We start from the raw sequence: 14,008 nt of genomic DNA on the forward strand, positions 1-14,008 counted from the left end.
TAGGGACTCACTGGGTCATTCCAACCTTGGAGGACCCGGTAAGTCCTCATTCTGAGAACCATTCCCCATTCCCATTCGAGCCCCCATAGGGCTCAATGGGAATGGGAATGGAGCTAATAACGGGCCCGCTAACAGTGCGCCCGTTATTAGCTCCCTGGTCCCTTAGCTGGACCCGCTAAGGGACCTGGTAATGCGGCGGTAAGGGCTTAACGGCAACGGCACTCTTACCATTGCTGTTAACCCCTTACCACCGACCTCGTAATGAGGCTCAAGGTATTTAAACCTTAGCAGAAATACAAAGGACTTCTCTGTGCCACTGCACTGAAGGTGCTGTGTGTCACAATACAAAACGATGATGCCTATGGAGTTTGTCAGACTCCAAAACCAAAAGAAACACAGGGTTGTAATCACAGAAAAATACATGAGAGAGTGGGATAAAGGTCTCACTCACTCCAGGATAAAAATTAAAGGTCCTAAAGTCCAGCAAAAAAGAGCTGGTGGTCTCTAAGGTAGAAAGGAATTAGCACAGCAATGTGAATTCTCCCTTACAGTCATTCATTCAGTTCAGAGGAAGAACATTAAAGCGCTGTGCCAGGTGAGGCTGTAAAAGACCTTAATCTTATATATCTCTCTCTCGTCATGATGCTGACACCCTTACTAGAACCTGAAAAGTATAGACAAATCTAAACTCCTGGTGCACTTTTGACTGTTGGATGAGGATAGGCATATCAGAGCTCAGGGTTTATCAGATCCTTTATGACTTTGACACATTGCGTCCTCCTTCTGTCCCAGCTTCAGGACCTTGGCTTTAGGGCACTGCCATTGAAATGCTCCAGCTCTCTTTGGCCAGCTGTTGGTGATAAATTGTAATAATGTGAACATTGGTTAAATGATGACTGTGAAAGATTGCCATTTAGCAAGGGCGTAGCAGCCTGGGCTGATTTTTATGAATTTAAGAAAATTATGCTGGTGATTCCATCTCTGAAAGGGTAATCTGCTGATCATATTCCCTTTTCATAAACTCCATGCCAGAAGCATAGTGTACACCTGTGCACTGCCACATCAGTAGCCTGATTGCAGTGCCAGCCCTACAGGGCATCCCTGTTGCAAATGATCATGATTATGAGTGGCCTATTCTGTTGGCAGTGTCAACTCTAAAAATAAGCCAACACTGAGATGGTGCATGGTGCATGGCACTGCTCATAATCATTGCAGCCCCATCAAATTGATATCACACATGGATCAACCCCGTAGGCCCATTTCAGCTGTGGAAGGGTTATTTGTATTCTCCCCAGACAGGCTGAATCTTGACCTACTGGCAGGAATGTAGTCCAGGGGAATTCCCTCTCTTTGTTCCTTTGTAATGGCAGGCAACACCCTTTCCAAGGGAGCCCTCTACACAGGAAGCTGGCCTGGTAACATGAAATAAAGGACACAACCTTTTGCAAAAGGCTTGGTCTTACACCAGGGTGCTGCATGCCTAAAGGGCTTTGATCTTACTGGGAAGAAGGGAAGGGTGGGGTAGGTGTAGATAAGAGCCCTGTACAATTGACAGATGTTTCCGCCATCTTGTTTCTCTTTGCCTCTGCCTCTCCTTCCTGTCACCTCCACTTCCTCTAGCAATTTGGGTGTGATGTCAGAAGGACAAAGTCCACTTCTTTGAAGAACATGAATTGGATCCCTAAAGCAGGCTATCTTTAGTCCAATCACATGTGCACTTTTACCTTTACAAGAAAGTGTCATACACCACTTCTTTGAATCAACTCTTGGACTTCAACCTTTCAAGAAGATTTCATTCGACCTCTGTTGGGACAGTTGGGAATGACATGCTGTTATGATATGATATGATATGGCATTTATAACGCGCCTATACACAAGTGTTTCAAGGCGCGACGAGGCAAGGGAGGGGGAATAGAGGGAAGACAGACAGTGATCCTACTAGGCCAAGTGACATTGAGATCGCACAAGTGCAGGGGATGAGCGAAGGGGAGAAATACAGGGGGAAAGGGTAGGGGGCATTGCAGTACATAGGATAACAATAAATAAATAAAGAAAATAAATAAGAGTGCGGCCAGGTCAAGTGCAAGGGTAAGTGCAGACATCAGGTGTCAAATGCTAATAGGGGTACAGAAACAGTCCCCGATTGCAAGGGTTGCCACGGGGGCAGTGCGGGTGTGCAACTGGCGGAGAGGAGACCTGGGCCCGAGATCAGAGGGTAGCCAGGTAACCAGTGCAGTTTCAGATTCAGCCAGGAGATCAGCAGAGGAGAGGAGGAGAGAAAGCAGAAGCAAAGAGGAAGGTCTTGAGGTACTTCCGGAACCAGAGATGGTTCTCCTCAAGTCCTGTTGGGACAAGACCTGCTTCTCTGCAATCACAACAGCACCCATGATCTCACCACGTTGTAGGACATCTGCAGTTGTGCACCAGCCTCCCTAGTGCTTGGGAGAACAAAGAAAAGGACCAAAACTTATCTTTGAACCCCTGGAATGGGACTCACAACAATCAGAGGACCAAGATGGCCAGGAAATCTGCATTCTTACTGCTCAACCAATTTGAGCCATGATTTGAGCCAGTTCAATGCATTTGAACCCAAAGGACCCTCCAGAGATGATGTTGTCACTCTACCTCCTCAAACCGCCATCTGGATGTGTGAGAACCTGGCTACCTCCGCAGCACACTATCCAAGCACGTCATTCCTCGGTTTGAACTACGCACTCATCATTGCATATGCCGCCTTTGAACCACTGCTCGAACCCCCAGAATTTGTTCTGCCAATTGCCATTCCCAGTAGAACTGACCTTGGTAGCCCTTACGATCTGCAGCTCCTCAAGCATTTGATCAAACCTATCAAATGGAGCCACGTATCCAGTCTCCAGCATCTTTGCAGTCAAACAAATTGTCGATCCATCCCTGGTGCCCCTTAAAATTCGTCCTTCTCAAGCATCACATTTGAAACGCAGTGAGCCCCTATTGAAACCCAGCTCGACACTGCTCCCTGTCTAGAACAATGGGACAGCTACTTCCAACACACTGAACTGCACGCTCAAACCCATTCACCATCACACCACTCCAGCTGAGCGTGCCAGCGGCCCAGCATAAACATGAAACTCATTTTTACAAACGCCATCTCTGACTGCTTTTTTGAACCATCAGCATCTTCACTGCAGATCTACATCAGCAGTCGACCAGACCATGGAAGAGTCTTAGAATCGCAATCTTGGAACACTGCACTTGAGCCATTCGACTCAAACTGCACATCCAGTCACCAGCCTCTTCACTGACAAAATCACACTGGAGGCCCTCCCGATCTGCACCTCTTTGAACATCAACAAACTTTAGCTTGCTCCCGGCTCAACGCCTGCTCCCCGCCTGGAGCAATGCCGCTGACATAGTCAAACCCGGTAGTGAAGAATCTTGGTGTCTATCTCTCATCCTCTCTTTCTATGGCTCCTCAGGTGAGTGCAGTGTGTTAAACAGGCCATTTGCTGCTGAAGGTTCTTCACAGGGTGCTGCCATTTGTGCCTGCCCCCCTACATCCGGCAGTAGTTGCCTTGCTTGTCGCAAGCTGTTTGGATTGCTGCAGCGCCCTCTATCTGGCCCAGCCCATCAGCCTGATTCATCGGCTTGAGTTGTTGCAGAATCTTATGGCTCGGGTGGCCACTGCCACTCCATATGGCTCCCACATTAACTCGGTCCTGAGATCTTTGCATGGGCTTCCAGTGGAAAAAAGGATAGCCTTCAAATCTTGTGTTTGGTCCATCGGGACTACTATCAGGTGGCAGCACCAACACCCCTGTTTCCACATTGTTGAACCACCAAGAACTCTTAACAGCCCCCTTGGTCCAGTTTTGTGTCCAAGAGACTGGATAGGGAATTCATTCCCTTCTGCATCCAAGAAACAAATCCTTTTTAAAGAACATTGTGGTTTTTATTTGCATTACACCACACATTCATTATCCAGAGTGCTGCATCATGCTATTTTTGCATATTCTCTGTTCCTTCATCAGTTTTGTGTAGTGTTTTTCTGTTAACTTATTTTGCAGATGGTGTGTTTTATTAAAGTATATCTGTTGTTATAGAACCTTGATTGGACATCGCTACTGAATCATGTTCACACCCCTTTCCTCTGCCTATGTTGCCACAAAAGGCAAAGGAGGTATATCTCTTAATGGTCCCTGTTTCGCCTTTATGATTGTGTTGGCTCTTAGTTTTTAGAAGTGTAAGGGCTAAGTGGGCTTGTTAGCTCCTACTCATCATGGTACTTCTGCAGGGTACAATCTAATTTGTCATGATGACAGTACCCAAAGCAGGCTCAGTGAGGATCAATAAAGTTTTCCAATAAAGGAAAAAAAGGGCACAGGCCATAAACCATCTGCTGCTCTTCCAGAAGTCATGTGAGCGGTGCCGTCACTTACCACTGGATCTTCACTAAGTTCCTTTGCCTGGTAATGTAGAGTACTTGGGCCTTGCTTTAGTGACTCTCCATTGCTGGTTTGTCAAACCCTTGATGATGATGGTGGTATTTTATAAAATACTGGGGAGGAGCTCTGGGTGCTGGTGCAGCAACGTTAGTGACAATTGAGCACAATTAATTTTCTTGAGGAAGCATGCAGGGCAAAGCAAATATCTAATGTTCTTCATAAATCAAGTGCTCTGGGTACATTCCAACCCCACCTGGCTCTACCCTTAGTTCTGCATTATCAATCCAGTTGCCTACATACATGCCACAATCTGGGCATTTCTCCAGTTATGTGCTTCATAATGTCAACCATCTGCTCACATCATTTCCAAGATAATGTTGGCAGGGCATGAATGGGGTTCAAGGGCAGCTTAATTCCCAACGCAAGGAGTCTCCATCAGTGAAGTTTCTTCTTTGAAAGAAAACGAAGCACATAGTCAATAAATGATCAATTGATCCATCCTTCTGCCATATAAGGGCACGCATAGTCAACTGCGGTGGTTCAGTCCCTCATTTGTGGACAGCCATGCAATCTTCCACTTGCTTATGACCCTAATGTCTACCACATGAGCCAGCAGTGCATGCGTGTTAATCTCTCGATGACATTGTGGGGAAGTGATCATACCTGTGCGTCGGGGGCGACAGGACCATTTGGATGAGTGAGCGATAATGGTGTCTATGGAAGTGCAATAATAATCATTAAAGCTTCTTGTTTGATGACAAGGCACACCTAATTTCCCTGCTCCCGTGGAATCGTGAGACAGGCACAGTCTACTGTTATTCAATCTTAAAGGAATAGAAGTGATTACTGTAAACCACTGGTAGGGGATGGTGGAATTTCGTTGCACTGCCTTTAGTAGGGATAACATATAGTTTGGTGTTTGCAGGACATTTGTAGTGAATAAGAGTGCTGGACGAGGTACGATAAAAGAACTTTTAAACGGAGGGTAGCTGGGATCTTGGTAGCGATTAATAAAGAAGCAGTACAGAAGGAGCACTAGTAGAGGAGAGGAACGCTGGAAAAGGATCATTGCTACAGAGTGCAGTGAAAGGGACACTCATAAGAGTTGGGCTGTATAGGAACCAAGGAGAACTTTGCACAACTGTTGATTCGTTCAAAGTTTAGAAATTTAAAAGTTCGCAATTCAAACAAAGAATGGGATTTTGTGGATGTTGAAAACCAAATACGAAGAGGGTCCACAAAATATCAAGCTTGTGTGACTTGCAAGTATGAGAGGTGCAGCTGCCTGAACAAGGGGATGACCAGGATTTCTTCACTATGTTCCTGCCTCTGGTAGAGATGAGTGTTTATACTGAACATAGTGGGCTTATATACTTCTCAGAATACAGCCAACACCTAGGGTGTCACAACGTCACAAGCGCCACCCGCCCCACTCCTTACCGCCCCCTCCTCTATGCCCCTCTGTATCTTACCCCCATTGCATATCTGTTCTCGTTACCTCTGTAAAGCACTCCAATATGCATCTGTACTGTTGTATACCTCTGTAAAGCGCTCGGTTATGCATCTGTACTGTTGTATAGCTCTGTAAAGTGCTCGGTTATGCCTCTGTACTGTTGTATACCTCTGTAAAGCTATCGGTTATGCATCTGTACTGTTGTATACCTATGTAAAGTGCTCTGATATGCATCTGTACTGTTGTATACCTCTGTAAAGTGCTATGTTATGGATCTGTACACACATTCCTTGAGTCACTCGACTGACGGACGTGCTGGAGACAGCACTCAGACACGCATTAAAGCGGCTAATGAGAAGCAGCTACAGAACTGAAAACCGAATTGCAGCACGGAAGCGACAGTGTTGGCGTGTAGTGTTTGCGAATAAACCTCTAAAACTATCTGACGGAGACTATACTTATTTATATAGCTTCTGGTTACCTGTCTCTATAAACAGAAATTGGATGTATATGTATGTATGCTAAAACACCTCCAACATACACGTGGGGGAGGGCGCAACTTGTGAGACATTTTCTAATACACGTGTACTGTTGTATACCTCTGTAAAGTGCTCTGATATGCATCTGTACTGTTGTATACCTCTGTAAATCACTCCAATATGCATCTGTACTGTTGTATACCTCTGCAAAGCACTCGTTTCTTCTCAAAGCTAGGTCTGCACTCAATAAATACAATAATAATAATAAAAATAATAATAATAATAATAATAATAATAATGATGCAATGGTTCATTGTGCAAGAATGGAGGCATTGAGAAATAAATCCCCATTACTGCCGATGTGACCCAGGCTCATGAAAAGTAAAAGCATGCACTGGTCTTTCTTTGCTGCTGGTCTGAAACTCTGGAACCCAGTGCAGCCAGACATGGAGAGGACTCCATTGGCTCTTATACTTAAAATGCGCCGTATGACCTCTGATTCCTGGGCGTTACTAAGAGATTAATTTCAATGTCTGGCTTCGCCCTCGATGGGACGCTGAACGAGGGGCTTTGTCCTTTCTGTGGGTGTTATGTATTGAAGATTGGTAGATGGCCTTTGGAGTGTGCTCTGGTATCTGAGGGTAGTTGTTTGCATCTTTTGTAAAACTGTAACTCAATATAAAATAAAACAAAAAGGTACATTCGATCAATAAAGAATCGTGCCAGAACAACACGAAGAGTGAATATCGAAGTCTTGGCTAACACATCATTTCATTGTATACATAAAGTGATAGCCTTGTTCTCCATCTTTGTTGGCCCTAGGGATCGCCTGAGTCATAATGACGTCATCGGCACATCTTACCTCTGCATGTCCAAGATGTCGGCGCCTGGAGGAGAACTTGAAGGTATGTCATGGCATTGGGCTCCCTGAGTGCACTGCTTGTGGGTGCCGCTGGTTCCAGCGTTGCTGGTCGAATAACGATGGGCTTATTCGTGCCTTACTAAAATGTGTGCCATGCTAGTGGTGTTGGGTGCATTTGGTTCTTGGCAACTAAGGGTCCATTATCTTCCTCTTTTGTGTCCTTAATTAAGGGAACTGACAGGTGGACCTATCCAATGAGGGAGGGTTTATAGGTCAGCAAACATTTTGAAGCAGCAGGAAAGTGATCTGTGGCACTCTACACAACACCCAAATAAGTAAATACTTAAATGCCACTCCGTCCATCAAAATGGACCTGTGCCCAGGCTCGGACTGGACTATTGGGCAATAGGGCAATGCCCAAACCAAAAACACAAAATGCTAGTGCAGGATAGTTCTTGTTGGTCTAAGTGGGCCACATTTCTGGCCCATGTAGGCTAGTTTGATGAGTTACTTCACTATGCGTCTAGTTGTTTTTATCAGTGTTACTGAATACATATTCATTCAAATGCACAATTTGTACCACATTTTATCCAAAAACCTCCCCCATGGGTACTACTTAAATAGTCTGTCAAAAAAGGAATTAATTGCTATTTGCAACTGTGGGCCACTTTTTCATTGGTGCCCGAGACAATTTTATGCCACAGTCCGACCCAGCATGTGCCCAAAGTAGACATGCCAATGTAAGCCGACTGTACACCCCTGATGGAACACCTCTCTGCCCTCTTAACAGGGTAAGGTGACTGTTGCCCAGGTAGATAATGGTAAAGCAAGCAGTATGATGCAACATCCCATGCCACCTTATCATGTTACAAGCAGGATGCCGAGAATACCGACAGCCCCGTCATTAGCGTTGGTCACGGAGGAGCCACAGTTGAAAACCTACCCTCATCTCAGAGCGCCTATAGATCTGATCTGCTTTCCTCCCTAGGGGCTTGGCCTTTGAGGGTCTGGGAGGCAGGTTGAGGGGAAGTCACTCTCATGTCTCATAGGCCTTGCTTCAATAGATCCACACCCACAGTGGCACCAAGTCGTCACAGCAGGCTTCAAACCATGATCACGACTAAACCAAAGGTATACTCACATTGCACCCGAGGGCGGGGTCTGAAACCTTTGGCGCTTCCACCCATCAGCCCGAGGCAGCTTAGCCAATGGTGGGGGATCATATCCGGCAACATGTGGCGAGCCACCCCCATGGGCAGGACGCTATTAAGGAGATGTGTCTGACTCTGTTTGCACTTGGTCCTTCATACTTGAAGCAGGTTATCTTGGTATATACACTATGGAGTGGGAGGAATCCATGTTGCTTGGCTCTGGCCTTTGCGTAGAGGTGTGCTACGCCATCCAGACAGTTGGAGCTGAAGGAACGAAGATTGTAAAGGTATTTATGGTTTGTTCCAGGAGTCAATGGGCCTCATTACAAGGTTGCCGGTCCGGTAACATCGGTACCGGTAAGCTTGCCAGTACAGTTGTTATTGGACCGGCAAACTACGAGGTCTGCTCGTGGGTGCCTGTCAGCCTGGCAGGTCCGACCTGCTGGGCGGAACAGCACCCATGAGCATACCTACATGGTAGCACAGCACCGTTATTAACAGTGCCGGCGCTACCGGCCTCCCCACTCCTGTCGGACTCAATGGGAATGGGAAGTAATTTTTAACTGCACCCGGCGAAGGGGAATTCCTGGGGCCGGAATGCCCCGGTACATCCCCATTGCCGGGGGCCGGTAAAAATCTGACTCCAGAGGCAGCCGTGCTGGTATTTACCGGCACGGCTACCGCCAACCTTATAATGAGGTCCAATGTATTTCTATCAGGTGAGTGATCACTCGCTGGAAACATTTAAGGCCAAAGATTAGAGGCCTGGTCCAATTTTCGGATTTTGGGAAATCTCCTAATTTTTGAATATAGGGAGCGAAGTGGAATGTTGAGTGGTAACCTGGAATACAAGCTGTAGCATTGTGTGGGTGCATGCCCGAGTGGCATGGTCCAAGGTGGTAGGAGGTGTCAGTGGGGGGAAGGTGACTCAGTATAGGCCTGGATTGTGTCGTGCCAGGTCTGCAACTGGGCAAAAATCCTTTAGTTTGCTAGAGTCCAGTGATGCACATTTGTGCCGGGGGTGGCAATAGAGTGTTTTGAAGCTCTTTATGGTGGTCCTTGGCGGGGGTCCTGGATGCCGCCCTGTTTAAGCTGCAATTCATTGCTTGCAGGGGTCCTCGCCAGAGTCTTTGCGGGGCCAGAGGCATTTGTACAGAGGGGTCTTCCCCCAGAAGGCTCTATGAGGGATGAAGTGAAGCTGTCTAGGTGGCATTGTTCTTGGGGCTACTAACACATGATAATGGAGCCCCAATTGTGGTACAGCTATGGTGGGGGGTCATAGAAGCCAAATACAAATAGTTCCAAAAAGCTGCAGGGATATGGTTTGTAGAGACCAAACTTTCTTATTTAAGTCTGGGTATCCTCAAAGCGGATTTCCCTTAACAATTCTCCCGTTAGAAGTCTGACTGTAAACATCAGTATAATTCAACACTTTGAATTTTATTTCACAAATTTGGTTGCAAAACATAAAAAATGTGTAAAACATGGACGTGGTGTGTTTCAAACAGAACAAAGACATTGTTTAAAAGTGTTTTTTCATATTCTAACAACAACTATGTCTTTGCTCAGTTACTGAGATATGATATACCGAAATGGTTCCCTCTTCTGTAGATTCCTTATGCCTCAATAATGTTACCATCCACTACTACCTTTTTAACCAATTTTATTTGACTAATATCTGCATGACAAAATGGGCCCTTCATCCTCCATTACCTGAAAGCTGTTTCTTCCGCTTCTAATTCTAATGTACTTTCCATTTGTAAAACGCATGCGCGCACCAAGCACGTGGGAACAGCGTGCACCAAGCACGTGCGCACCAAGCACGCACTAACAGCACATAGAAATGGATTGCTAACTTTACCTCTAATTTTAATGAAAACATTGAGGGATCAGAAGATATATTTAAAAAATAAAATAAAAGCAATAGAATATTTTAATCAAACAATGACCATGTATTTAGAAAGCGCTTAATACATTAATGAGTTAAAAATCGTTCAGCAACATGTCACGTTCCTGCTCCTTGGAAGCCCTGCTTTAATATATGTCATAAAAACTATTTTTCTGGGAGGTGAAATTGCTTGACCCAGAATGAGGAAAAATAGGGGTTTTCTTATGTAAAAATTAGGCTTTCATAAAAGTTGCTTTGGTAGTAGACGGATAAAGAGGGTGAAGCTGTCACAGTATCACAGTCCACGTGTGGAAAAGAAGTGGTTTTAAGTACCTGGCCACATTTCTATGGCAGGAGCCCAGGAACCCATTAAGTAGCGACTCAATCAGGTGCAAAGACAGCGGGTCTGTCACAAAGACTGGAATGTTAGACCCTTAGGAGTCTGTTTGGAAAGCAATGACATTTCAGTGCTCCTCAACCATTTCTCCTAATGAGGAAGCATCAAAGGCTTCAAAATGCAGCGGCAAGAATACTTCTCAGAATGAAGCCATTTGAACAAAGCACACCAGTATTACGTACACTCCACTGGTGGACCATCAAAAACATTCTTTGTTTTAAAACTTTGTGCGCCACCCATCGTTCATACCACGGAAGAGGGCTTTCCTCCTTCAGAAGTAATTTTCATCACTGCACTCCTTCCAGAATGCTTAGGTCCAGCAGGGCTGCACTAATACTATTCCATAACTTCAACAAGAAATGGCAAGGAGGATCCTCTTTTTCAGTTCTAGATGCTAAACTGTGGGACACCCCACCCGAACCTCTCCGCCTATAGGAAACCCATCTGATTCTCAGGAGACATCTCAAGACTTGGCTTTTCAACCAACCACTTGAAAGAAATGAAAAACAATAGCATTCAACTGTGCAACAGAAAACCGGCGCTAATTTATGACAAGCATTTTCTGAAAATCTTGACGCTACCATCTGTGGGAAACCAATCTGACCCGTGGAACTTCCCCTGCGTGACACTGGTCTACACCTTCAATCTCAGTGAAATCTACAACCAAGAGCCAGGAAGTGACAACACCCTCAGCCCCACGCAACCCTCAACTAACTGCTCACTCCAAAATCGTGTATCCATTCACCTGTCACACTCCTACAGACGACCTCCTAGTTCTAGTGCACTTAACAGATTCACACCCTCTCCATTGTGTACCAATAACCATGCTGTTCATTTGTGCATGCCACATTCCAAGGGCTGTCCAAAGGTCTAACATGCCCGGTCGGTACCAACCACAAACAACATAGAGATTTTCATATCGGCACACAAGTAACTGGTACTTTCGAACTGCATACATCAACACCAAAGGTTTCTGCATCTGCCTTCCCACTATCTGACTAACACACCATGCACTCCGTTCCTACAGAGCCTTGTGCAGCGAGACCAAAGTTATTGGCAGAAGGTCGCTATGTTAGACCACTTTACATTACATTCCAAAAAGAACCATGGTACTGTCACATTTGGATGGGGAGAATGTGCTGCTCTCTGGAATCCCGTCATCCCCCACACCACTTACAAAGCATCCAGACTAATTACCAGCATCAAAAAATTCAACCCTCTACATTGGCTACCAATTCCAGCCCACATCGTCTTGAAGACAGTCTGTATCACATACATCTGTGTTTTCATCTCTGGCGGTCAGTGCAATTCCAAAAGCCGTACCCTCACAAGACTGGAAACAAACACATGTTGAAAAGGGAAAAACTTGGAATGGGCCCTTTTCTGTTATGCGCCTTCATTTTGGAAGACATCCCACCAATCCTCTGCATGGCACCATTGCTCTTGTATTTTAGGCAAGACCCTTAGACCTTGACAGTTCAAGGAATTCCTTGAACAGAGCTGTGGGCCATAGAGTACCTGATAGTCAGACTTACTTGCACCTGCCATGTGACCTGCCCTGCCAATAACCTTCCTTGCCTATAAACTACCTTTTTGTCCACGGCTCTGTTCCTTTCTAGATAGGTTTGTATTTTATAAATGACGCAGGTTACCAGATTGCAATTGAAATAGTTGTCCATTACGTTTATCGGAAGACTAAGAAAACTAGCATTGTCTGTAAACTGGAGATCCAGTCATTGTCAAACACCTCCAGATGTTTCAAATGTGGATATCTGTAGACAGCTGTCACATAGTGCAACCAGTCAACGACATATCATGGAAGGCCAAGTCAGTCCTAACTACGAGCTCTACATCCGCAGGAAGGATTTTTGCCAGTTCGCGGTACATCAGAAGCAACGGGAGCATAAAGGGGTCACCTGCTCCCTATTAACGATTTAGCATTTAGGCATCGTTTCCAACTTCTGAGTGGTCCATTACCATTATTTAGATACATTTTATTTTTTAATTAAAAATAAATTAAAAAAAAAAAAAAAACAGTGTGTACTTCCTGTGTGTTTGATATGATTTTTTTTATCTGCCAGACATTGCCTTATCCCAATCCCCCTTCAGATACAAGAGGCCTCATCATAAAAAATTTGCTGTTTGCAACAAAAGGCATGACATCATTTAGGCGACGGCAACGCTTGCGTTCAAACTACAGCATATCCACAAATGGCCTCGACAGACTGAAAACTCAAGTATAGCTTTTATGTGAAGCCTGTTATATAAAGCAAAATAGGTAGCTTTAAGTTTGATCATCATAATGTTGGTAGTTCAACCTCAAAATTTAGATAGATATGGACCTATATTGGGGTCAGAGAGAGGTGGGCAGGTTATGGGAGGGGATCCTCCATTTCAAAAAGTCAAACTAAAAATATTAGGTCGACCAAAATGACCCCTCACAAATTTATTTCTACGAAACCACCTATATGTTGATATTGTTATTGTGGTGCTGCTGCCACAATTTGGTATAATCAATTTTTTGTCGATCCATTAAAAAGCATGACAACTTGTATTTTTAAAAGTTTTAAATGAAGGCTGCGAAACCTTTTTTTGTTGCATATAAATAAATCCCTTCCAGATAAATGGCCCATGATCAGCTGAATTTACTGATTATAACTTAAATTCGTCAGACTCTTTCACCAGATAGTATAAAACACACAGTTGATATGTACACCCTAGGTTTAAATACACATTCATAAACCATGTGATCGCTGGGATGGCTGGCATGGCAGGGCTTTAACATTTTGCTTTGAGGGCCCAGAGCCTTTTAGCAAGAGCTGAGCAGCTCCGCCATCTTGAATGTGTACCCTTCCTGTTTTGCTGCTGCTTCTGTCCTAACCTTTATCTGTTTCTTTGTGCTTCAGATGAGCCTCCCCGGAAGTCCCTCCAAGTCTCGGACTGTAGGTTACTTGAAAATATCTGTGTCCGTCTTTTAATCAGATTGGTTCCTTTTTTACAGGTTTAAACACAGCAGAGAATTTGAGAATTGATTTTTTTGTCCTGCATTGTAAATATGCCAAGTTACCATTTTTATTTAATTATTTATTGCATTTGTTATGCGCCCAAACGCGTGGGTGCCACGGCGTAGTTACAGACAGCTTTGTATAAATGGATACCATTAACATAGGAACAATTACAACTGGTATCATAGAGTTGTCGATCTGGAGTAGTCAATGCAAAACATTCAGAATCAGGTCAGAGACAGTCAGAAACCAGCTAGTCAGGATGATGGGCTAGAGGCGATAGGGTGGGTTGCCCCTAGTATATGTTATGTGAGGGATAGGGAGGTTTTGCCATGGGAGATTACATCAAATT

General features: G+C 44.8%; 1 protein-coding gene across 9 annotated transcripts in view; it reads left to right on the forward strand.

Moving 5' to 3' along the window:
• Positions 1–14,008, forward strand: part of DYSF (dysferlin) — a 1,254,081-nt gene that overhangs the window by 480,754 nt on the left and 759,319 nt on the right. For 5 of the 9 annotated variants that reach the window (XM_069632290.1, XM_069632289.1, XM_069632294.1 and 2 more), the window contains exons 16-17: positions 7,176–7,258; positions 13,558–13,593. In XM_069632290.1, coding sequence (XP_069488391.1) covers positions 7,176–7,258; positions 13,558–13,593 — 119 coding nt within the window. The remainder of the gene's footprint in view (positions 1–7,175; positions 7,259–13,557; positions 13,594–14,008) is intronic. The other 4 variants (XM_069632293.1, XM_069632296.1, XM_069632291.1 and 1 more) reach the window with 1 other exon arrangement.

The sequence above is a fragment of the Ambystoma mexicanum genome, chromosome 6q (genome assembly GCF_040938575.1).
Source record: "Ambystoma mexicanum isolate Mex_15411 chromosome 6q, UKY_AmexF1_1, whole genome shotgun sequence".
NCBI lineage: Eukaryota > Metazoa > Chordata > Amphibia > Caudata > Ambystomatidae > Ambystoma > Ambystoma mexicanum.